Here is a 26,428-nt window from a genome sequence, read left to right on the forward strand (position 1 = left end):
GTAACAGACGCGGGTTCAATCCCTCGGTGGGGAAGATCCCCTGGAGAAGGAAATAGCAACCCACTCCAGTATTCTCGCCTGGAGAATTCCACAGACAGAGGAGCCTGGCAGGCTCCAGTCCATGGGGTCACAGAGAGACACAACTGAGTGACAGCACAGACACAGTGGTGGAACCAGCCATAAGCCCAGAGTTCAGGTTCTAACTCGCCCCTCCTGATTCACATAACCTTTCAGCACATCACTTAATTCCCTGGGTCCTCAGAGTGTATCCATTTAAGCATGAAATGGTTCCACACAGTGCGTCAGAGCCTGTTTAACGCTATAGTTTCTACATACTAACGAAGAAATACTTCCAAATAGGATGGTTTGGCCAGGGTTAGCAAATTTGGATTGGGATCCTAGTTTTATTTATTCATTCCCTCTTTCTAAATTTTTGCAAGAGCTAGACTCACCAGTAAAAACTGAGTGAACTCTGCATAGGTCAGGTGTCTTTTTCTTTCTTTTCCAAAGTGCAGTTGCACAAATTCTGAATCCCAGTTAAATGGAATATGTTGATGAATTGTGGTCTGTCCAAAAACTTGCTTAACATCCTCTGAAGAGAGAAAAAGAAAGGTTGATTAAAACAAAGCAAATCAGGTACTTCCTTCTAAAACCTGTTATCAAATGCATATTGCCATGTTCTTCATATAAAAAGTAACTCTGCTTTAAAAACACAGATTTTAAAGTCATGGCAGAAATAGATGTAGGAGTCTAACAAAGTAGAAGTAAACAATCCCATCCAATAAAACAGAAAAAATCAAGATGTCACACAAACAAAAAAAGGCCTAAAGGCAGCAGCAGGCCAGCATTAATAAGCTAAATCTTGTATCATCATCTGTTTTGTTCCAACAAATATTATTTTCTAGGCACAGAAAATATAAATCAGTCTTCCGTGGCAGGAAGCACACATATTCACAAAGAAACACTGAGAACATGGTACAACTCTTAAATATAGCCCGCCCTGTCAAGCTGTTAAAATGCTTTTGAGGACTTGGAAATCAGATATAAACCTTCAAGCATATATTCAACAGCACTGAGACGTAAAGAGCTTTCAAATGTTCCACTGCTCACCAGGCCACACTTAAAGGCAATGGGAAAAAAGAGCCAACAGTCCAATCCTTTACCTTTATCCTGAACTCTCTGGCTGGATACATACTGATTCTCCCCCTTCTTCTTAGCCTCTACTATGGGGTTTTCCCAGTAGCTCAGACTGTAAAAAATCTGCCTGCAATGCAGGAGACCCAGGTTCAATCCCTGAGTCGGCAGAAGGAAATGGCAGCCTACTCCAATATTTTTGCCTGGAGAATTCCATGGACAGAAGAGCCTGGCGGGCTACAATCCATGGGGTAGCAAAAAGTTAGACAAAAGTGAGCAACAAACACTTATAAATAAAAAAACTTAAAGACAAAACTGTGAGAGGACTGGCAGAGAATAGAAAAATGATACCAAAAAACCCTACTTTTCTAAAGCTTCCTGTTTTTATTTACGAGTCTCCCCACCTTCCAACAAGAGTGTATGCTTGGAGGGTACAAGGACACAATCAACATAACTGGATTTGTCCTGGCCTTCACAGCTTTAAATATATCTACCAAACCTGCTCACTTTTATTGGCAAACTGTGCCTGCGACCTTGTTTTTTTTCCCCTTTGCAACTATTTTAAAAAAGAAAAAAAACGAAGTAAATTCTTTAGTTCTCTAAAGGGTGCCAAAAACTTTGGCATGTATTTCCACTGATTCCCCCAAATTTCCTATTTCCAACTCCCCTTACACCCACAAGTTTTTATTCCATGCTTTTAAAGTTTCCAGAGAGTTTTTAAGTCTTGCCATGAAGAAACAGTAAGTAGTGCTGCCATCAGCATAAGGTTGGGTGTGTATTTGCATGGAGGCAGCAGTAAAAATCAGAATTATGCCGGGCATAAATTTTATAAAAGATGGCAGAGAACCTCAGGCTGGCCCTGATGAGGACAATAAAATAAAAACTTTTTAAGTGTAACCCTCAATTTCTTTGCATTTATTTCACTTCTCTACTTTAGGAAGGAAAAAAAAAAAAAAGAGGAAAAGAGAGAGCCAAGACATAAGAAAATGAAGTGAAACTAGAATTGAGATTTAAGAATTGAGCTACCGGTGGCTCAGTAGTAAAGAATCTGCCTGCAAATGCAGAGACATGGGTATGATCCCTTGTCGAGGAAGATCCTCCATTCAGTCAGTTCAGTTTCTCAGTCGTGTCCGACTCTTTGCGACCCCATGGACTGCAGCACGCCAGGCTTCCCTGTCCATCAAGTGAGCAACAGGAACTTCCCCGGCAGTGATGAGGAAAATTACCCTCCATATCTCCTGCCAGCATCAGGAAGATGAGAGACATTTACAAAAGTAGGCATGTTATAAAAAGGGTGTATCAGCTGGATAGTCAAATCAGTTAAATGTAGCAAAAACGTGTTTCAGGTTAAACATATGCAAATTAAATGCTAAGGTGCTCAGCTTTCTTCATAGTCCAACCCTCACATCCATACATGACTACTGGAAAACCATAGCCTTGACTACATGGACCTTTGTTGGCAAAGTATTATCTCTGCTTTTTAATATGCTATCCAGGTTGGTCCTAACTTTCCTTCCAAGGAGTAAGCGTCTTTTAATTTCATGGTTCTAATCACCACCTGCAGTGATTTTGGAGCCCCCAAAAATTAAGTCTGACACTGTTTCCCCATCTATTTCCCATGAAGTGATGGGACCAGATGCCATGATCTTAGTTTTCTGAATGTTGAGCTTTAAGCCAACTTTTTCACTCTCCTCCTTCACTTTCATCAAGAGGCTTTTTAGTTTCTCTTCACTCTCTGCCATAAGGGTGGTGTCATCTGCATATCTGAGGTTATTGATATTTCTCCCGGCATTGATTCCAGCTTGTGCTTCTTCCAGCCCAGCGTTTCTCATGATGTACTCTGCATATAAGTTAAATAAGCAGGGTGACAATATACAGTCTTGATGTACTCCTTTTCCTATTTGGAACCAGTCTGCTGTTCTGTGTCCAGTTCTAACTGTTGCTTCCTGACCTGCATACAGGTTTCTCAAGAGGCAGGTCAGGTGGTCTGGCATTACCATCTTTTTCAGAATTTTCCATATGCTATAGAAGTATAAAATATAATAAATTTAGGTTACTCAAAACCTAGTAAATGAATTTAAAATGCATCTCCTATGTCTCCTCCCTTTGGAGCCGCCCTCCCATCTCCCTCTCCACCCACCCCTCTAGGCTGATACAGAGCCCCTATTTGAGTTCCCTGAGACTTACAGCAAATTCCCATTGGCTGTCTATTTTACATATGGCAATGTGAAGTTTCCATGTTCCTCTCTCCATACACATGTACACCTATGGCTGATTCATGTTGATGTTTGACAGAAAACAAAATTCTGTAAAGCAATTATCCTTCAATTAAAAAATAAAATAAGTAAATAAAATGCATCTCACTCTAACCAACAATCTTATTTTTCCTATAAGGAACTATCATTTACTGCTTACTAGAGTTCTGACTTGAATTCAAAACTGTGAACTTTGAACCCCAAGTACAGAGCTTTCTCCACTATTCTGATGGAGTCTGTCTCGCTTATGCAAATGTCTGCCTGAAGAATTGAAATCTCATCCCTCTGAAATTTAGAGCTACATGTGCTCTCTGAGACATGTTATCTCTACAAAATGTCTATCCTACAGATCTGAACTACTGATGTGTTTTCAAAAAGATAGGTCTATAGAGTATGCATAAGTATGCAGTTAGGTCTGTGTGAATGTACCTTTGTCATTTATCTTTTCTTTCTCATAGATTATTAGCACGTTTCTACATAGATTATTAACAAAGGCTATATTTTTCCCATCTGGTTCTACCCCATGCCTGCACAATGGTAGGCATAGAGCAAATAAATACTAAGTTGTGGCTGAATTTAACTGAAGAAGAAAAGGTTTACAACAGTGTAACAGGTTGAGGAGAGTATTAACCTTTTGAGGCACTTCAGTTTCCACCCAACTGAAGTCACTTCATCAATCATCTCCTAAGACTTTAGTGAAGTGCATAAGGATCGTTAACCGGGCTTCCCTGGTGGCTCAGTGGTAAAGAATCTGCCTGCCAATGAAGGAGATGTGGGTTCAATCCCTGGTCTAGGAAAATCTGCTACAGAAGGAAATGGCAACCCACTCCAGTATTCTTGCCTGGATAAGCCTATGAACAGAAGAGCCTGGGGGGCTGTAGTCTATGGGGTCACAATAAGTTGGACATGACTTAGGGATTGACCCCCGCCCCCCACACACACATAAGAATTGTCAGTCCTGCTTATAGAAGTCTTCAGCCCCTTGTCTAGGCTGATACAAGTGCACTAAAGAAGCTGCATTATAATTAACATCCTACATTTTTCTAGGACTTCCCTAGTAGCTCAGCAGTAAAGAATCTGCCTACAATACAGACCCTGGGTTTGATACCTGGGTCAGGAAGGTCCCCTGGAGAAGGAAATGGCCACCCAGTATTCTTGCCTGGGAAATTCCATGGACAGTGAAGCCTGGCGGGCTATAGTCCCTGGGGTTGCAGAGTCAGACACGACTTAGTGACTAAATCATCACCATGTTTTTCTAATTTAAGGGTCCAGAACTTCATTTTGAAAAACATTGTCCTAATGGGTTATAGAAGGGTTTAAAACTCCGGACTGAAACAGACCAAAGATATGAAAGGAAGGAGGCAAGAAAGATTTTCTAGAAGAGCTAATATAAGGCAGTAAGCACACACACCGACCACTTGGAGACCCAGGGGACAGGCAGGCCGTACAACCCGGCGAACAACATTCACATCCTGGCCTGTGTGGCCGGTGTTGCCTGGAGCTGGACAGTGTCCCGACTACACGGCCCTGAGAATGGAGTCCACCTTCGGTTCTCATCTGTTCTAGCATGCTGGCCACTTTAAGAATGCCAGCCGTCAGCCCGCCCGCCCAGGTGGGAGCACTGTACTTCCTGCGGGAAGCAGATGAGCTGGAGAAGACAGTGCTGACTCCAAGTCCAATCCACGAGAAATAACTAAACAACACATCCAAACACCATGCTGGATCAAGGGTCGAAGGGCCAGGGCTCCTCACAGCAAGGAAACACAGGTTTAAGGATGGATGCATTTACAAAGTGGGAGAGAAAAGGCTTCCTGGAGAAGATAAAACTCGATCTGGGTCCTGAAAGTTGTGGAGGGTTCATTCAGATGAATCTGTGAGGGAGTGTTTCAGTAAAAAGCAACAGCATGAAGGGTTCCTTTCTTCTGAGGTGAATTAAGGGTCCAATTGGAACACTGAGGATCAAAGCCACCTGCTGTCACTCAGACAGGACAGATCCTGGTCGAGGCACTTAACAGATGCTGGCATCACTTGCCAGCAGCAGGTGTTATTTTTTGAATCCTAAGAACCTAACGCAACATTTGTGGTGAAGAAAAGGTCACTATGGGAAGAACAGTTGGTCAAGGAATTCTGCAGGAAAAAAAGAAAAAAGACCTGGAGTTTTTTATTATTTGGTACAATCTCTACAAAATTTCTTTTTCACTCACCAAGCTTACCTAACAGAGGTTGGTATACTAAAACATCATAAGATTACCAAATTCTAGTTAAACAAAGCAAATGATACGTGCAAGAGAGAAGAAGGACTGTTGATAAAGGAAAAGTAGCAAGGTTTCTGTAGTCATTTTCAAGGCTAATCAACTCTTCAGAAATTAAAGTATTAAATTTTGTCAGTTGGGAAAACTCACACTTTTTCTCTGAAAATATTTTATAGATACCTAAGTATTTGAACTCTTCACCCTGTTCCAATAAGTCACTCTGGGGTATTGGTTTTCTTGGCCTTGACATTTTCCTGCACATTTGTGAATAGGAATACTGATAAGCCCAAGAGTCACATTGAGTTCTGAAATTCCTTCCTCACTTTGGAAGACACTGTAATATCATCCCTGGTTAATATTTTTTTTCTCCTTTTAGGAGACCCAAATCACTTTTTCATTTAACATTTGATTAAAATCTCCCCATGCCTTGATGAGGCATTGAGAAGTAATGGTACACTTTCCATCACATAGCTGGAAAATGAGAAACTAAAAACCAAAATGATTTTCAAATTCTGCTCTGTACTCTTGCTTTCATGGAAAATTCCATGAGCTTTACCAAGAAAGACTCTAGCAGGCCATCCTAGGACCATTCCTATCACTAAACCTTTACCATTTGAGCTTTCTAAACCTAACATCCTAACTTGCAGTCCTGGAAAGGAAAGGGGAAAATGTTTCATGCGTTTTGGTTTCTTATTTGGTTCAGTGAAATAAATACATAAATACATACATACAGATGACTGTAATTCATAACACACCAGCTAATGGCTTTCAAATAAGCATCACTTGGCAGATTCATTACTAACTTAAAAAAATTAGATGGTCTCTCCCCCAAAGTACAAGGTCTTAAAAATCTTATCCCCCAGGTTGAGGCCATATAGGCAAAGAAGCAAAACTGAATTAGAGGTGAAATATAAATGAAATTAGAACTGAAGAGAATTAGAATTGAAATATAAATATCTAAATATTAGATATATATTTTGGATATTTAAAGTCATAGTTTTCTCAGTTCAGTCACTCCCTCTGAAAGTAAAAACAAATTAGAATCCTTATCTCTTAAAGTATAATCATTGTTATTGCAATATGGGCCAAACGAACTATGTTTGGAAGGTCTAGAGTTCCCATAATATCACCAAATAATGATGATATTATTTAAAGCAAGACTTTACCAAATAAGCTCAAAGAGTCTTTGAGTTTATTTTGGGGGACTTTGCTTCCAACACAAATGTTTCTAGCCTAAAACTCTGCTGCAATTTTTTTTTAAGATCATAAAAAGACAATTATAAAGTGATAATCACTTCTTTCCTAAATATAATCTCAAAAACTCAACTGATTCCCCTCAGTAAGTTTCCCAGGATACACAGTATGATTTGTAGTAAAAAAAAAAAACTGTTATTTTTAAAAGCTGGGTCATAGATGACATGACCTTATATTCAAGGTCCTAAGGAATCCACTAAAAAACTATTTGAACTAATAAGCCCAGCGATGTTGAAGGATACAAGATCAATGTACAAAAATCAAATGTACTTCTATGCATTGGAAGTAAGCAACCCCAAAAAGAAATTAAGAAAACAATTCAATTTACAATAGCCTTAAAAGGAATAAAATACTTAGGAAAAAATAACAAAAGACATGCAAAACCTCTACTCTAAAAGCTATAAAACACAGTTGAAATTTTAGATCTTTCAGACCTAAATAAATGGAAAGACAGTCTATATTCATAGATAGGAGGACTTGATACTCTTCAGATGATAGTACTCCCCAAAGTGATAGATTAAGTGGAATCCTTATCAAAATTCCAGCTACTGTCTTTCTAGAAACTGACAAGCAAATCCTAAAATTCACATAGAAATTTAAGGGGCCCAGAATAACCAGAACAATCTCAAGAAAGAAGAACAAAGTTGTATTTCAAATTTACCTCAAAACTACTGTAATCAAGGCTATGTGGTACTGGCATAAAGATAAACATATAAGACAAATTGGAGAAGGAATTGGCAACTCATTCCAGTATTCTCATCTGGAGAATCCCATGGACAGAGGAACCTGGTGGGCCCACGGGGTCGTGAAGAGCTGGACACAACTGAAGCGACTTAGAACGTAAGACAAATGGAATACAACTGAGAGTCAAGAAATAAACCCTTACATTTATGGTCAATTAATTTCCAACAAGGGTGAAAACTCAATAGGGGAAGATCTGTCTTTTCAACAAAAGCTGCCAAAACAGCTGGATATCCACATGCAAAAGAAGGTGGAGCCTACCTCACATCATATATAAAAACTAACTCAAAAACGGAGCAAAGACCTAAGTGCATGCATGCTAAGTCACTTCAGTAATGTCCGACTCTCTGCGACCCTATGGAGTATAGCCAGTCAGGCTCCTCTGTCCACGGAATTCTCCAAGCAAGAATAATAGAGTGGGTTGCCATTCCCTTCTCCAGGGGATCTTCCCAACCCAAGGATCGAACCAGCATCTCTTATGCCTCCTGCATCGGCAGTCAGGTTCTTTACCACTAGCACCACATGGGAAGCCCAAAGACCTAAACATAAAGCTAAAACTGTGAAGCTCTTAAAGGAAAACATAGGCATAAATCTTTGTGACTCAGAATTAGAAACAGTTTCTTAGATATAATATTAAAAACACAAGCAACAGAAGACAATAATATATAAATTGGACTTCTTCAAAATTTAAAACTTTTCTACTTCAAAGGATACCATCAACAAAGTGAAAAAACAGAATACAGAATGGGAGAAAAATTTTGCAAATCATGTATCTGATAAAGAACTCTGGAATAACATAAAGAACTCTTGCAACTCAAATAATAAAAAAACAATTCATCCAATTTTTAAAGTGGGCAGAGGATTTGAGTAGACATTTTTCCAAAGACAAATGGCCATGTAAGCACATATAGGCACAAGACAAGATGTTCAGCATCATTAGCCATTAAGGAAATGCAAACAAAATGAGACATCACAATGAGATTGGAGAAGGGAATGGCAACCCACTCCAGCATCCTTGCCTGGAGAATCCCATGCGCAGAGGAGCCTGGCTAGCTACAGTCCATGGGATCACAAGAGTCGGACACAACTTAGTGACTAAACCACCAAACCACCATCACAAGCAGATACCACTTCACCCCCACAAGTAGCAAGTGTCGGTGAAGACGTAAAGGAACCTGAAATCAACACACATTGCTAGTGGGAATGTAAAATGGCAGAGTCACTTCAGGAAAGAGTTTGGCAGTCCTTCAGAAAGTTAAACACAACAACCAAGTGACCCAGAGCTTCCCTGATGGCTCAGACGGTAAAAAAATCTGCCCGCAACACAGGAGACCCCGGTTCAATCCCTGGACTGGGAAGATCCCCTGGAAAAGGAACGGGCTGCCCACTCCAGTATTCTGGCCTGGGAAATCCCATGGACAGAGGACCCTGGTGGGCTACAGTCCATGGGATCACAAAGAGTCAGACACGGCTGAGCAACTAACTACTAAGTGACCCAGCAACCGCACCCCTCGGTATATACCCAAGAGTAGTGAAAACACATGTGCACATAAAAACCTGTATGTACACAGTGTCCAAAACAGCACTAGTCACAACTGTCAGAAAGCGGAAACAACCAGAATATTCATAACTGAAAGATGGAGGAAGAAAATGTGGTATATCCAGCAACAGCGTGATAAATAAAAAGGAAAACAGTTCTATTCCATGCTACAACATGATGACCCTGAAAACATAAAAACCAGTCATAAAAGACCACATGTATGACTCCATTTATATGCAATGTCCAGGATGGGGTGTGAGGATTGCTAAGGAGCAGTGTTTCTTGTTGGGGTGATGAAGATATTTTAAAACTTACGGCTGCACAAATATGTGTATAGACTAAAAAACACATAATAAGACACTTTAAATGGGTGCATTATATCTCAAAAAAAAAAAAAAAAGCTGTTTTTAAAAACCTGGAGCCCTCAAATCTGCTTCTCACTAATGAGTGATATTAGGCAAATTACTTTCTCTAACTCCATTCTCTCAATGTATAAACAAAATAAAATACCTCAAGGGTTGCTTTGTAGCTAAGTGTGCCCAGTACAATATTCTAAACATAGTAGGTAACCATTAAAATGGTAAAGTTTCAAAATCTAAAGTCTTAATTATAATGAAGATTGTTATCTGGGCACCAAATATTTACAAATGATACAAAAAAAATCAGGCATAGTGTGATTAGAAATATCATAGTTTATATATTTCTGAAAAAGCAATAATTTTCCTCAAACACTTAAAATTCATCTTTCTTTTAGCTCACATATTAAAATTTTGAATGAAAAGTGATCAAAAACTAAGTAATTTTCCATTATGTTTCTGAAAGTATGAAATTAAGAAAGATTAAGAACCTCCACTCTTTACTTTGAAGATCTTTCAGATACTAGAAATATTTAATTGGCAAATTACTTGCACATGCCATTAAGTGGTTAGACTGAATTTGTTTTTACAAATTCTATGGCCTCTTATTCCTTCACCACCACCACACTATAATCTGAAATCATCGAGGTCTTCACTTATGCAAATTCTAACTTTCTACATTTTTGTTTCCATACAGTATAACTAAATTAGTGCACTGTCATTTCCAAAAGATTCACTTTTTGAAGCTGCAAATCAAGGAAAACGAGTTTCCCATTAAAATAAAAAAGGTTCATCAAGCTACATTATTCCAAACACTGAACCATAATCTCTCTCACTCTCATGGACCCTAAAAACTTCATTAATACAATAAACACAAAAAGGATGTTTCAGTTAAACCCCAAAGTAATCCATCTCTCTGAGGCAAAGAGAGCTGTGAACAGCGCCCTTTATTTCTCAACAGCTTCACTGGGGTGCTTTTTCTACTGTGTGGCTAAATCCTCAAAGAAAGTTGTGGTTTCGCTTGAAGGGATTTAATATTCCACCCTGCTGATACGGTTAACAGCAGCTTATATGGCCATCATCTTCTTTAAGTAGAGAGCAAAAGACAAATTGTTGAATTCGGAAGTTAAATAACATAATGGAGTAAAGTGGATGCAGACCTATCTCTACTGCCACACGGACCAGTATCAAGGTTTGCCATTTCCAACCCTTTTGACAAGTGCCTTTTCCTATTAATCACAGTTAAGGGTCTGAAGAGGAAAGAAGTGTTCTGGCTACAATTCAGACTCGCTCAAGGAAGTTCTGGGCGAAAATGGGTGCCATTAAAACTGTGAGTACAGAATAAGCACGTCACACGCTCGACTCTTCTCATTAAAGTGAGTTCTCTATAAGCCTCTGGAAACTTTGTATTATTATTATTATTCTGAACATTCAGATACAGTGGTAATAAGTATCTTTTAAAAAATAAGTGTACACACACACAGTCGAGCTGAGCCGAATATAGTTTTGAAGCCACACACGGTGTTGATGCATGTAGAAATTAGGGCTCATTTAAGCCTCTTGCAAGACATCCCTGTTGGTCCAGTGGTTAAGACTCTGAGCTTCCAATGAAGAGAGCACAGGTTAGATATGTGTTTGGGGAACCAGGATCCCACACATCTTGGGGTGTGGCCAAAAAAACAATAAAAATAAATAAACGAAGGGTCCAGAACCCCCCACACCGACTAAAACAACAACAACAACTTGCAATTCTGTGCAGAGAGATAGGTGGGACTACCCTGATATGAGGTCACGGGGCATTCTAGAAAATAATATCATCCATCGGTCAGTGCCAGAAGACGAAGTTGCAGTTTCTATGAAAACGGTCAGCTTCCCCTCTCTGTGCCTGTCTCCACGTCCACGAAATAAAGCCATAAACGACTCCAGCCATTGTTCGACTTCAGGGTGAACCATGTTCCCTGGGAGAGCTTGTTCAAAACACATTCCCAAGCCCCACGCCCACGAACTTTGATTCAGCAGATTTGCGATGGTGCCAGAGAGTCCACAGTTGTGATGAACACCCCCACTACTACAATGGGAGCCTGTGCTCTGCCTTATTGATAAGAATCCTTCCTATTCTAAAACGTGATGGCTCTATTAATCCTCAAGATTAATACACTATTTAAGCCATCATAGTGAGTGCTGGTTCACAATGAAAAATGTTCTGAGCTGGCAACTATGTAGCATTTGACACTAATCTTCCACCATACTCACTATCTAAATCAAACAGTGAGAGAGGCCAACTGAGATATTTCCAACCTATCTGAAAGAAAAAGTTATTTTCAATTGGAGAGAATAAATCATTAGCAGTCCTCCATAAAATCAAAAGTAGGCCATTAAAAATGGTGTGTGGAGGTATACACAGCAGACTGCGGTCACTCTCCAGATGTGTAAGCTTGTATTAATTCTTGTTGATTCATCTGCTGTGTTAATTCTTGTTAACCTTCCTTACCACTGGAGAGGAACACACCAAAAAACTCTCAACTCTTTGAAATTTTTAAAGCAGTACAAACAATCCTAATTCTTTCCTTAAATGCAAATATAATATCTTTATTGTTTAAAACACCAATTTCCTAAGCCAGTTTCCTTAGATGGATGTTATCAAAAATAATTTTCTTGCAAAAGCATTAACATACATTTAACCCTACTTAAATGCTCAAGAGCAGATGTACTACAAATGTACACCCACAGTGATCCCTTATTAGTATAAAACTGTTTTATTTCAATTAAAATGTCTAACTATCCACCCCCAACATATACCTAAACTGTAATTTTCTCTGAGAACTTCCAATATGTTCTTGATTTTGTTTCCTTTATCAACCTATCGGAGCAAAAACTGCCTTGCAAGTGTTGGAAGAAATCAGTCATTAGCAGCAAGATTACAGCAAATTTTCCAATTTAGAAAAACTGTATTTTTATCTCTTCTTTATACTGAAAGAATAATGGTATAATTTTACCATTTTTAAGTGAGCAGTACAGTTTAAAAGAGTCAAATCTTCCCCAGTACTCTAAGTTTCAGGATTTACCGCTAGCTTTCTGTTTTCCACACCTTTTTGCCTGTTCACCAGTTCTTCTCTTTCTTCATCTTGCACACACATGTGTGCATGCACACACACACACCAGAAACCCCCAGTCTGGCCTCTCTGCACTGACCGTCTTCTAAAGAACAGTTAACCTTCAGGCAGTAGTTAACTGGGTGGCTTCACGTGGTTCCTGTGATTTACTCTCCAATTGACATTCCTTCACCTTCTCAACAGGCCTCCCTGCCCCCAACTCCCTATTTTTAAAATGGGGTGATGAAGTACCAAAAGTAGCACGATATTTTAGCCATCTGAGCATAGACGGATCTCAAATTATCCCACCAACTGGAAGTGTTCTGATACCACTGTCTTCCAAAATTGAAGCCATTATGGTCAATCGTGCAAATCCGTATTTAGCTTTTCGCAAATAGTGGACTTTTGACCCAGTGAACTGGAACAGCTTCTGCAACGGTCTCTAGGATCTCAGACAAGCCACTCTGTCCCCAGGCACACCAGTTCTCAGCAATGTTGAGGTTATTTAGTCTCAAAATTCACACTGCTCTTACTCAATATTTCCATTCTCTATCAGAATGTGCATAAGAAAATATACTTGGGACCTCCCTAAAATACGAAATAAAATCTACTACAGGGTAATAATGTCCTCTCACCAAAATAACATGTTTTTGTGAAATGTCAAAATCAGAATTAACATTAACAGTGAACTTTGCTCAAAAAATGGCCCTTATGATTCAACCATTTTCCCTCTCAGTCATTGTTCTGAGTATCTTTACAAAGGTAATAATAAATGAACCTTCTTTCCAGTGGGCTTCAAAAAAATCATGGCAAAAGTCCTCTTCTAGTCCAATACCTGCATTCCACTAGCTTTTCACATTATTAAATTTGAGTGTCTATCTTCAAAACTTATTTGCGAGCTTTTTGCTCTCATCATTTTCTGCAACTGGAATTGGGATGACTGAAGCAGGTTGTTTCCACATAATTCCTCATGTCATCTAACCTGTCCATTTTCCCAGAGCATTCCAATTCAGCTTCATCACAGCAGGTGTTCCTGCACAAATCCAGCGGTGAACCCAGGAAGGGCCCCTCCAAATACCAACACGCACGTCAGAGAATTAACTAGAGAAGGATGTTAGAGGTCGCTTCATTAGTTCTGTGGATTCTGTTTACGTCTCACACACAAAGGAGGTAGGTTCTGTTCAAATAGTTGGACAAAGTTGCTTTATTTTTCTCTGCAGGACTTCTCAGAGCCTTCGTAAAATAAAAATTTGTCTTATCGGAGGATCCTGTCTCACACAACAGTAACACAAACAGGAGATGCCACTTTAAAGTAACCAAACTTAAGACTATCACTCAATAGGTAAGATTAAAGGATAAGAGGCCACTGTGGTTTACAATAAAAGATCAATACTGGTCTAGTTTCTTTTGGATTCCAGGCTAACTGACAGAGCGGGAACAGCAAGGCAGCCAAGCCTCCCAGTGTGGCTCAGGGCAAAGACAATTTTATAACTGAAGTTTTTAAACAGCGATGCTGGAAACATCTTAACTAACATACGTCTACTCATTCAACTGTCCCTCTTTACAAAAGTACATAGTTCCAGTCGTTTGGCAGATCACTACTGCTTTGAGATTTGCTCAAAGCAAACGCTCATTCTGACAAAACATTAACTAACAACTGTGGCCATTCAAGGACTCTAACACTCATCTAAAACTAGAGTTGAGAATCCCTGTTGTTAAAGGTCAGTTAAGAGCTGTGGACAGACACACCGCCAATACAACAATGAAAGTGAGTGCTTATGTTCATATACTAAGAATGGAAACTTTAAAACTGCATATAAAACATTTCATGAAATTTTGTTTACAAGTAATGAAAAAAAAACTCAAAGGAAAAGAAAGATGTGATGGCATTAAGCAAATAAAATTGTCACATTTCAACATAAAGGAAGTACTCTGGTATACAACATACTCTGAATTTTCAGAAGGTTGATTGGGACTTGTGCTAGCCAGAGTTAAGATTCAGGTCCTCCACTACTGCTGAGTTAGGCTATTACTCTTGCCTACTGCAGATACAGCTACTAAGAAACACTGATCAATAGGGTAGTTAATGTTAAATTAGCATCATGAGAAAAGCGATCACTGGTAGGTATACCAAATATATCAGATTAAGAGTTTCACTAAACACACACACCTCTTTGTTAAAATTCATAATGAAAATGTTTTGCTTTCCCAGCATCAACAAATAAGAAACCTGGGAAAACAAAAGCTTTGTTAAACCACCCTATACCAACTTGCTCAGAGGGTGGGTAAGCCCTTTCAAACCCTGACTTTCAGTTCTTCCACTCACAAAACGGGAGCGGTCATCCACTTCTCTGTTTCAGGAATCCAGGATCCCAGGCACACTTGCCTCTGGCTTTGCCCACTCCAGTCAGCCCAACAAAGCCCACCTTTTCCAAGCATCACTCGGATTCTGTCCCTGTCCTCTCAGAAACACTGGAGGACGCCCAACTGCCTCCCCTAAACAAACAAATGAAAGAAAACCTCCTGCTCAGAGGCCTGTGGTGGATGCGCCGTCACATGGGGCCCCGGCTCCCAGCACCCACACTTCAATCAAGGGCCTCCTCTACTATCCTCAGTCTGAACAAAGGCCACCTCCCTTCCCCTTCCCACAACTCCACAACTCCCCCTCCACTCAAAATGTGCTCACATCAAAAGATAAAGCCACCTGGGAAGGTAGAGCCCATCACAAGTGCCTTTCAACAACATACTTGGACGTCTGTAACCAAGAAATTTTATGTGTACTGAGAACTCTAATCCAGGAACCTTCTTATAATTACTTTCCAGTCTGGTAAACCTTTACTTAATGCGTTTACTTGTTGTTCTTTACTTCTTCGCAAAAAAAAAAAAAAAACACTGCATTAAATCCCTCTAATGTCTGATAGAGACTGAAGCAGTGAAGGGTGAACAGGCGCCTACCTGGATCACAAAGGCAGGCGGTCCTCACAGAACCTGGCCACCGCCAGCGGGAGGCGGTGTGGCACAATGAATGAGGCTGGCTGCTACCCGCGCTCCACCACAGGCAACTCCAGGATCACAGACGAGTTACTCAACCACCCCAAGGCCATTTCCTCATCAGAAAAATGAGAATTATAATCGTACGGGCCTCCAAGGTTGTTGAGGGTTACACATAGTCAATTACATGTAAAGCACTTAGCTCAGGGCTGGTATGAAGTAAGTGATCAATAAACTTCAACATCACAATGACAGTTACTTCCCTTCTCTCACCAGGGCTTCCCTGGTGACTTAGCAGGTAAAGAATCCGTCTGCAATGTGGGAGACCTGGGTTTGATCCCTGGGTTGGGAAGATCCCCTGGAGAAGGGAAAGGCTACCCACTCTAGTTTTCTGGCCTAGAGAATTCCATGGACTGTATAGTCCGTGGGGTCGCAGAGAGTCGGACACGACTGAGTGACTTTCACTTTCCCTTCCCTCAAGAGATTATGTGAAACCACAAGTCATCGCAGGGGAACAAGTTCAGCGGCTACTCCCAGATCCCCCTTCTTCCTTTCCTCTGATCCCCTTTTACCCAGAGCCAATCAGGAGCCGAGTCATACAGGATTCATTCTCGGGAATGGCCCCCCTGGTACCCGGTCCAGGCTTCCATCACCCCTGCCTGGACTGTCACAGCACCTCCCAAGTGACCAGAACCTCCAGACCCCACAGCTCTACCTCTTCCCGAAATGTGAGCCAAGTCGCTCAGGTGTGCCCGACTCTTCGCGACCCCATGGACTGTAGCCCACCAGGCTTCTTTATCCATGGAATTCTCCAGGCAAGAATACTGGAGAAGGTTGCCATTTCCTTCTCCAGGGGAATCTTCCCCAGCCGGGGATCAAACCCAGGTCTTCTGCATTGCAGGCAGATTCTTTACTATCTGAGCCACATAATTCATATCACATCACTTTGGGATACAGACTCTTCCAGCTCTGCCTGGCCCGCCTTCATCCCTCCTCCCCACTGAGCCTGCTTCACCTTATGGATAGAAGTTGACATCATGCTTTATAGTCTATTTGTTTCCTGTGTCTCTCCCCCTAAAACGTAAGTTGCCTGAACGGAAGGATTTTTCAGTCTTGTCATTGCTATACCTCCAGGCCCATAACATAGTAAGCATTCAATAGACACCCCTGTCTTAATCTTTTATCTCACTTGTTCAGTTAAATGGCTTCACACACTACCTATTTGCCGACAACGACTAAATTTCTATCTCCCAAATTCCATACTCATACCTAAGTGCCTATTTGACCTCCTCACTTTGATATCCAGTAAGCATCAAAATGGGCTTCCCAGGTGGCTCAGATGGTAAAGAATCTGCCTGTAATGCAGGAGACCTGGGTTTGATCCTTGGGTCAGGAAGATTCCTTGGAGAAGAGAATGGCAACCCACTCCAGTGTTCTTGCCTGGAGAATTCCACGGACAGAGGAACTTAGTAGTCTACAGTCCATGGGGTCACAAAGAGTCAGACACGACTGAGCAATTCACACATACACAGGCATATGCATTAAACTAACACACTCACCAGTGGGCCCCTGTTCTGTCCCCAGGACCCTAAGTCTGCAGTCCTCCAAGTTATCAGCTGATACTCCACTCTTCCAGTTAATCTGGCCAAAGACTCTGGAATCATTCTTGCTTCCTGTATCTCTTTCACGTCCCACATCCAACCTGTCACAGACCCTTTGTTGATTCTTCAAAACATCCCTAACCCCACTCACGTCCAAACCACCATGGCCCCTCGTTTGGATACTTCTAACTTGATGAAAGTGGAAGAGAGTGAAAAAGTTGGCTTAAAGCTCAATATTCAGAAAACTAAGATCATGGCATCCGGTCCCATCACTTCATGGCAAATAGATAGGGAAACAGTGGCTGACTTCATTTTGCTGGGCTCCAAAATCACTGCGGATGGTTATTGCAGCCATGAAATTAAAAGATGCTTGTTCTTTGGAAGGAAAGTTATGACCAACCTAGACAGCATATTAAAAAGCAGAGACATTACTTTGTCAACAAAGGTCCGTCTAGTCAAGGCTATGGTTTTTTCCAGTAGTCATATATGGATGTAAGAGTTGGACTATAAAGAAAGCTGAGCGCCAAAGAATTGATGCTTTTGAACTGTGGTGTGGTGTTGGAGAAGACTCTTGAGAGTCCCTTGGACTGCAAGGAGATCCAACCAGTCCATCCTAAAGATCAGTCATGGGTGTTCATTGGAAGGACTCATGCTGAAGCTGAAACTCCAATACTTTGGCCACCTGATGTGAAGAGCTGACTCACTGGGAAAGACCCTGATGCTGGGAAAGATTGAGGGCAGGAGGAGAAGGGGATGAAAGGATGAGATGGTTGGGTGGCATCACCGACACAATGGACATAGGTTTGGGTGGACTCCGGAAGTTGGTGATGGACAGGGAGGCCTGGTGTGCTGTGGTTCATGGGGTCACAAAGAGTCGGACACACCTGAGAGACAGAACTGAACTGAACAGCTTCCTAACCATTCTCTCTTCCTACTGTCACCCTTCTATGATCTATTCTCAACATTATGGCCAGAGTCACACTGTTAAAATATAAACCAGGCCATGACACTACTCTGCTAAAAAATACCTAAATAAATCCAGCAACCTGCAATGGTTTCCCAGTTCACACATCATCAAAGTCAAGTCCTAACCTTGGCCTACAGGGTCCTCCTTGATCAGATCCATCTCTGAGCTCCTCTCCCACCAGGAACCCCTGCCTTAGTTCACACAGGTCCTCCTTGCTATTCCCTAAATGTGCCAAGAACATACCAGCCTTCCAACCAGGGCAAAGGCCATTCTTCCTCCCCTCCTTCATCCCTATGGAGTGCCTTACCTCTTTCAAATTTGTGTTCAAAAGTCACTTTCTCAAGCCAATCAAACCATATTACGCACAAAGAAGAGACCCTTCTTTGTTTCACAGCTCAGGGCAGACACCCAAACGTCACCACAACCAAACCATTCTACCAAGTGTCTTAATCCCTAGTCTTAACACCATCAACTGGAGTATGTTCCTGTTAATACACTGATGGAAGGGTCAGCAAACTATGATCCACTGGCCACCAGCAGTCTTTGCAAATTGAGTTTGTTGGAACACAGCCACATGCATCCATAGGAACAGCAGAATCAAGTAGCTGTGAGAATGATCCTATGACCCTCAGAGCCCCAAATATTTACTGTCTGGCCCTTTACAGAAAAAGGCTGCTGTCTCTGATGTAGCAATTAAGTCAGTAAAGCTCTGGTGCAGAACAGATAATTTACGAGAGGACAGAGTTCAGAAACAGACCCACATCAGATGCAGGACAGCAGTGTCACTGTGGAGCGATAGAAGAGTGATCCTCTCCCGAAGTGGTGCTGGGTGAACCAGACACCCACAGTGGGGTGGGGATCTCAACACCCTACTATACGCAAAAATAAACAACCAAAAAGCCAGTAAATCCTAAAAAAATTAACATCTAAATTTGAAAGGAAATCAAGACTTCTGTTAAGATAGTATAGGAGGACCTCCATGATGGTACACTGAACAAGAACCTGCCTGCCAACGCAGGGGACGGGGGTTTGGTCCCTGGGTCTGGAAGATCCCACATGCCATGCGGCAACTGAGCCCGTGAGCCACACTGCTGAAGCCCATGTGCCCAGAGCCCGAACACTGCAACTGGAGAGTAGCCCCCCTTCTCCCCTCACAGTCAGAGAAAGTCCGCAGCTGCAATGAAGACCGAATGCAACCAAAAATAAAAATATAACAAATAAAACTAAAAACAAAAATAAATGCCAAGAAAAATTAAAACAAAACATAATAAAAAAAATACAGGAGACGGGACTTCCCTGGTGGTCCAGTGGTTAAGACTCTGTGTTTCCACTGAAGGGGGAGCAGGTTCAGTCCTTGGTGGGGGATCTAAGAGTCCACATCCTGTGAAGTAGAGCCAAAAAATAAATAAAAAGGGGGGGAGTATACAGGAATATCCTCGTGACCGTGGGGTAAGCAGTGATTTCTTAAGTCTAAGAAAAGCACTACTGATGTTAAAAAAAAACAAACAAAAACTGGTGATTTGTAGCATTTACAAATTAAAATTAAGAACTTTAAAATTAAGAACTTAAGTTCCTCAGGATTCCTTGAATTGAAAAAAAAGCACAAGTCCCAAAGTAAAAATACCCACAAAGGCCTTTTACCTAGAAAGCAGAAACATACTAAAGAGGACACTCAAATGGTCAATAAAAACTTTTCTACAGTTGTGCAACCCATAAGTAATCAGAAAAATGCAAACTAAAGCCATGGGTTGAACACTAAAATGAAAGTGACTGATAACAGCAAGTGTCTGCAGAGAAGCAGACTAACTAGAACTCTCACACACTGATGGTATGATTGCAAACTGGTACAACTACTTTGGAAAACTGGCAATATCTATTGAAGCTAAATACGTACATTTTCTATGACTCAGCAATTCTGCTCCTACAATACCTACACACACACCATGCACACACACAAATATATAAAACAAAATTCAAAATTTATGGTTGCCAGGGGGTAAGAATAGGAGAAGGTACACACATTGCTATATTTAAAATGGATAACCAGCAAGGTCCTACTGTATGCAGCACAGGGAACTCTGCTCAGTGCTATGTGGCAGCCTGGATGGGAGCAGAGTCTGGAGGAGAATGGATACATGTATATGTATGGCTGAATCCCTTTGCTATCCACCTAAAATTGTCACAACATCGTTAATCAGATACACTCCAACATAAAATAAAAAGCTTAAGAAAACAATGTTCAGAGCACATTTGCAGCAATCAAAACTGGAAACGTGCAAATGTCTATCAACACTAGAATGATTAACAATATTAGGGTATAGTCATATTATGAAATATTACACATCAAAGAAAAAGAACAAAGTTAAAATACATATAGCAAAAACATGGATGAACCTCATAAATAACACTTAACAAAAGAAGTGAGTGAAAGAGTACATTCTATATCGCTCATTTTTATTACGTTTAAAAGCAAGCAAATAAACGTCAGTTGTCATCACCGGGACCAGACTGGGGTGGTAGGCACTAGCTGGGATGAGATCTACTGGGTGCTGCACTATTCTCCTTCTGATCTGTATGGTGGTAAAAACAAGTTACGATTACTGTGCAAAGTCATCAAAATGCACACTTATGACCTGACTCCTTCTGCATGTATGGTCTACTTCAATAAAGTATACTTAAAAATCAAGAGTAAATCATCACTATCACATAAAATAGGATAAAAATGCAAATATTTAGAACAGAATCTTTTTTTCCTCCAATCACACAGAACAGCAAATTGTTAAGCAGAATCTTCTACTTAACACTGATCCGTTAACATACCTGTTGACATAAAATACACTTACAAGTATCAGGTATCAAAATAAGAAAACATGGTGAGAACAAGAATGTTGGAGACATGTTTTCCCTCAAAGGAAATGGGAGAACACAATGACGTAGATATCAAAGGAACAAAACAGGCCCAATCAAGATCTTTCCACTGTAGCAAACGCAGGGAGTGATCTAGACATGAAAATACGGTAGACATAAACAAGGTCTGCGCAAACACCGGGCAAGGCCTCACTGAAACGCGACACTGGAACGCTCCGTGAGGTTTCTGTTGAGTGTGCATCAGAGTCAGCATCAGCGGGGAGCGTGGACACGGCGGGCTTGTTGACAAGCACCACAGCTCACCGAGCCTAGCCCCGGGAGCCCTGCTCCAAATGAGCTCCTACGTGGAAACCTAGTATGTAAACAGATAAAGAATGCAGTTGCCCTCCTCTGGATGAAATGCAGGGCCAGGACACACGGTGGGTCTGAAGCCACTCACTGCCTTCCCCATAGCCCCTGGGGAGGCCGCAGACGACCCGTGCTGAGTGCAAGAACGATGCTCACCTTCTGACTAGAGCCGACTGTCCCCATCTGGGAGGTAAACAAAGATCCCTTCCTCTCTTGCCAGTCCACGGCTACCCCTCCCAAAGATGCATACGCAGGTGGGAAACCTTCTCACGTACAAAAGGGTCACTCTTGAAAGAAGGATTTGCAGAGAGTTGAGGAAGTAACCCAAGAAAGGAGTGTGTCTCACAAACAACCTCATGGACAGAGCGCCAGGGCACAGATCCAAATTCTCTTATAACACTGTGGGTTCTGAGACTGAAACTGACTGGGTATGGCCACTTTTCTGCCCAACTCCACTTTTAAAAAATTTCTTTAACCCCACTGAGTTTCCTGAAAAACCTACTATCTGTTGGCTTCCTCTAAAGGTACAGGCTAAGAAAACACTCCTAAGGTTGCCACACCTCTTATATGATTGTGTTTACCTGGCAAAAGCCTGTTGTACAGAGCACTCACCTCCACTGAAGGACTCTACCTGACTCAATGAAAAATGCTGTCAGCTATTATTTTGCAATTTGATGGTCATTGGAGTATCTTCTTTGTACTATGCATGGCTCTTTCAATTTAATCCTAAATAGGTATTAACAGCTCAGAAAAGCCCAGGCTACATTTTATGACACCCACAGGGTGAAGACCCCATCAGCTCATCATCAACAGACAGAGGACACACGCTGCTGGTGTCCTGTGAGGCCGGTGGATTCTGGAACAAATTACCTGCAGGAGGCAGGCTTCCAGAAGATAAGCTACACACTCTGCCACAATAGTCACATGCAACTGAGGACAGAAGCAGAATTTTAGCTGCCTGCGTGCAAGCAGGCTGAGCTGCTTCAGTCCTGTCCAACTCTCTGCAACCCTATGGACTGCAGTCGGCCAGGCTCCCCTGTCCATGGGATTTCTGAGGTAAGAATACTGGAATGGGTTGCCATCTCTCCTCCAGGAAATCTTCTCCACCCAGAAATCAAACCTGCATCTCTTGTGTCTCTGGCATTGGCAGGTGGGCTCATTACCTCTAGCACCACCTGGGAAGCCTGTTAGCTGCCTAGAAGCCTTGATTTCTTATGTACTCTTTTATGTCTTCAGAAATAGACATTTGCCCAACACATGACAGTAAGCAAATTACTGGCTATCTGGTCAGTGGTTAAACTGCAAGTTCAAACCCAGGTCTCCTGCACTGCAGGCAGATCTTTACTGTCTGAGCCAGCAAAGAAGCCCAAGTTAAAATAAAGGGGTTTCTCAAACAAAAAAAAGAAGGGGGAAAAAAAAAAAAGAAAATCCTCCTTGTTCTCTCACATTACTTCTACTAGTAATACCATTTAAAAAATTTTTTTTATTGAAGAATAATTGCTTTACAGAATGTTATTGTTTTCTGTTAAACCTCAACATGAATCAGACATAGGTATACATATATCCCCTCCCTTTTGAACCTCCCTCCCGTCTCCCTCCCCATCCTACCTGTCTGTTGATACAGAGCCCCTCTTTGAGTTTCCTGAGCCATACAGCAAATTCCCATTGGCTATCTATTTTACATAAGGTAATGTAAGTTTCCATGTTACTCTTTCCATACATCTCACCCTCTCCTCCCCTCTCCCCATGTTCATAAGTCTATTCTCTGTTTCTCCACTGCTGCCATGTAAGTAAATTCTTCAGTACCATTTTTCTAGATTCCATATATGTGTGTTAGAATACAGTATTTATCTTTCTCCTTCTGACGTACTTCACTTGGTATAATAGGTTCTAGGTTCATCCACCTCACTAGAACTGACTCAAATGCATTCCTTTTTATGGCTTAGTAATATTCCATTGTGTATATGTATCACAACTTCTGTATCCATTCATCTGTTGATGGACATTTAGGTTGGTTCCACGTTCTAGCTATTGTCAATAGTGCTGCAGTGAACAATGGGATACATGTGTCTTTTTCAATTTTTGTTTCCTCAGGGTATATGCCTAGGAGTGGGATTGCTGGGTCATATGGTGGTTTTATTCCTAGTTTTTTAAGGACTCTCAATACCATCTTCCATACTGGCTGAATCAATTTACATCCCCACCAACAGTGCAAGAGCATCGCCTTTTCTCCACATCCTCCTTAGCATTTATTGTCTGCAGACTTTCTGATGATGGCCATTTTGACCATTGTAGGTGATACCTCATTGCAGTTTTGATTTGCATTTCTCTAATAATGAGCAATGTTGAGTATTTTTCATGTATTTGTTAGCCATCTGTATGTCTTCTTTGGGGAAATTTCTGTTTAGGTCTTTTCCCCACTTTTCAATTGGGTTGTTTTTTCTTTTTTTTTTTTTCCTGGTATTGAGTTGTATGAGCTGTTTGTATATTTTGGAAATTAATCCTTTGTCAGTTGTTTCATTTGCTATTATTTTCTCCCATTCTGAGGGTTGTCTTCTCACCTCCCTTATAGTTTCTTTGCTGTGCAAAAGCTTTTAAGTTTAATCAGGTCCCACTTGTTTACTTTTGTTTTTATTTCCGTTACTCTAGGAGGTGGGTCATAGAGGATCTTGCTTTGATTTATGTCATCAAGTATCCTGCCTATGTTTTTCCTCTAAGAGTTTTATCATTTCTGGTCTTACATGTAGGTCTTTAATCCATTTTGAGTTTCTTTGTGTACGGTGTTAGGAAGTATTCTAATTTCATTCTTTTACATGTAGCTGTCCAATTTTCCCAGCACCATTTATTGAAGAGGATGTCTTTGCCCCATTGTATATTCTTGCCTCCTTTGTCAAAATAAGGTACCCATAGGTGCATGGGTTTATTTCTGTGGTTTCTATCTTGTTCCATTGGTCTATATTTCTGTTTCTGTGCCAGTACCATACTGTCTTGATGACTGTAGCTTTGTGGTATAATTTGAACTCAGGAAGGTTGATTCTTCCAGCTCCATTCTTCTTTCTCAAGACTGCTTTGGCTATTCGGGGTCTTTTGCATTTCCACATGAATTGTGAAGTTTTTTTATCTAGTTCTGTGAAAAATGTCATTGGTAATTTGATAGGGATTTCACTGAATCTATTGATTGCATTTGGTAGTATAGTCATTTTCACAATATTGATTCTTTCTACCCAGGAACATGGATTATCTCTCCATCTGTTTATGTCACCTTTGATTTCTTTCATTAGTGTTTTATAATTTTCTGTGTACAGTTCTTTCATCTCCTTAGGTAAGTTTATTCCTAGATATTTAATTCTTTTTGTTGTGATGGTGAATGGGACTGATTCCTTAATATCTCTGATTTTTCATTGTTAGTGTATAGAAATGCAAGTGATTTCTGTGTATTGATTTTGTATCCAACAACTGCTAAATTCACTGATTAGCTCCAGCAATTTTCTGATACTATCTTTAGGGTTTTCTATGTACAATATCATGTTATCTGCAAACAGGGAGAGCTTTTCTTCTTCTTTTCTAATCTGGATTTCTTTTATTTCTTTTTCTTCTCTGATTGCTGTAGCTAGGACTTCCAGAACTATGTTGAGTAATAGCGATGAAAGTGGACAAACTTGTTTTGTTCCTGGTCTTACGGGGAATGCTTTCCATTTTTCCACATTGAGAACAATGTTTACTGTAGGCTTATCATATATGGCCTGTACCATGGTGAGGTAGGTTCCGTCTATGCCCATTTTTTAAAGTTTTAATCGTAAATGGGTGCTGAATTTTGTCAAAGGCTTTTTTCTGCATCTATTGAGATTACATATGGTTTTTATTTTTCAATTTGTTAATATGGTGTATCACATTGATGTGCATATACTGAAGAATCCTTGCATCCCTGGAAAAAGCCCAACTTGATCATGGTGTATGAGCTTTTGGATGTGTTGCTGAATTCTGTTTGCTAAAATTTTGTTAAGGATTTTTGCATCTATGTTCATCAGTGATATTGGCCTGTAGTCTTCTTTTTTTGTGGTGTCTTTGTCTGATTTTGGTATCAGGGTGATGGTGGCCTCGTAGAATGAGTTTGGAACTGATCCTTCCTCTGAAATTGTTAAAAAGAGTTTTAGAAGGATAGGCATTAGCTCTTCTCTAAATGTTTGATAGAATTCTCCTGTGAACCATCTGGTCCTGAGCTTTATTTTTTTTTTTTGGGGGGGGGGGTAGGTTTTTGATCACAGTTTCAATTTCAGTGCTTATAATTGGATCATTCATAATTTCTAAGAATCTGTCCATTTCTTTCAGGTTATCCATTTTATTGCCATATAGTTGTTCATAACACTCTCTTATAATCCTTTGTATTTCCACATTGTCTGTTGTAACCTCTCCTCTTTCATTTCTAATTTTGCTGATTTGATGCTTCTCTCTTTTTTCTTGATGAGTCTGGCCAAAGGTTTGTCAATTTTCTTTATCTTGACTAAAAGAAGTAGCTTTCAGTTTTATTAATTTTTACTATTGTTTCTTTCATTTCTTTTTCATTTATTTCTGCTCAGATCTTTATCATTTCAATCCTTCTACTAATTGTGGGGGTTTTTGTTCTTCTTTTTCCAGTTGTTTTAGGTGTAAAGTTAGGTTGTCAATTTGATATTTTTCTTATTTCCTGAGGCAGAATTGTATTGTCATAAACTTCCCTCTTAGAATTGCTTTTGTTGCATCCCATAGGTCTGGAGTTGTCGTGTTTTCATTGTAATTTGTTTCTAGAAATTTTTTTATTTCCCTTTTGATTTCTTCAGTAACCTGTTGGTTATTTAAAAATGTATTGTTTAATCTTCATGTATTTGTGTTTCTTACAGTTTTTTTCCTGTAATTGATATATAGTCTCATGGCGTTGTGGTTGGAGAAAATGCTTCATACGATTTCAATTTTCTTAAATTTACTGAGGTTTGATTTCTGATTCAAGATGTGGTCTATCCTGGAGAATGTTCAATGTGCACTTGAGAAGAAG

At 40.5% G+C, this 26,428-nt stretch overlaps 1 protein-coding gene across 2 annotated transcripts in view; it reads right to left on the reverse strand.

The window, feature by feature from the left end:
• The window catches only part of SLC25A13 (solute carrier family 25 member 13), a 224,425-nt gene that overhangs the window by 108,079 nt on the left and 89,918 nt on the right, over positions 1-26,428 (reverse strand). For both annotated transcript variants that reach the window (XM_065939668.1, XM_065939667.1), the window contains exon 5: positions 453-592. In XM_065939668.1, coding sequence (XP_065795740.1) covers positions 453-592 — 140 coding nt within the window. The remainder of the gene's footprint in view (positions 1-452; positions 593-26,428) is intronic.

The sequence above is a fragment of the Muntiacus reevesi genome, chromosome 6 (assembly GCF_963930625.1).
Source record: "Muntiacus reevesi chromosome 6, mMunRee1.1, whole genome shotgun sequence".
Lineage (NCBI taxonomy): Eukaryota > Metazoa > Chordata > Mammalia > Artiodactyla > Cervidae > Muntiacus > Muntiacus reevesi.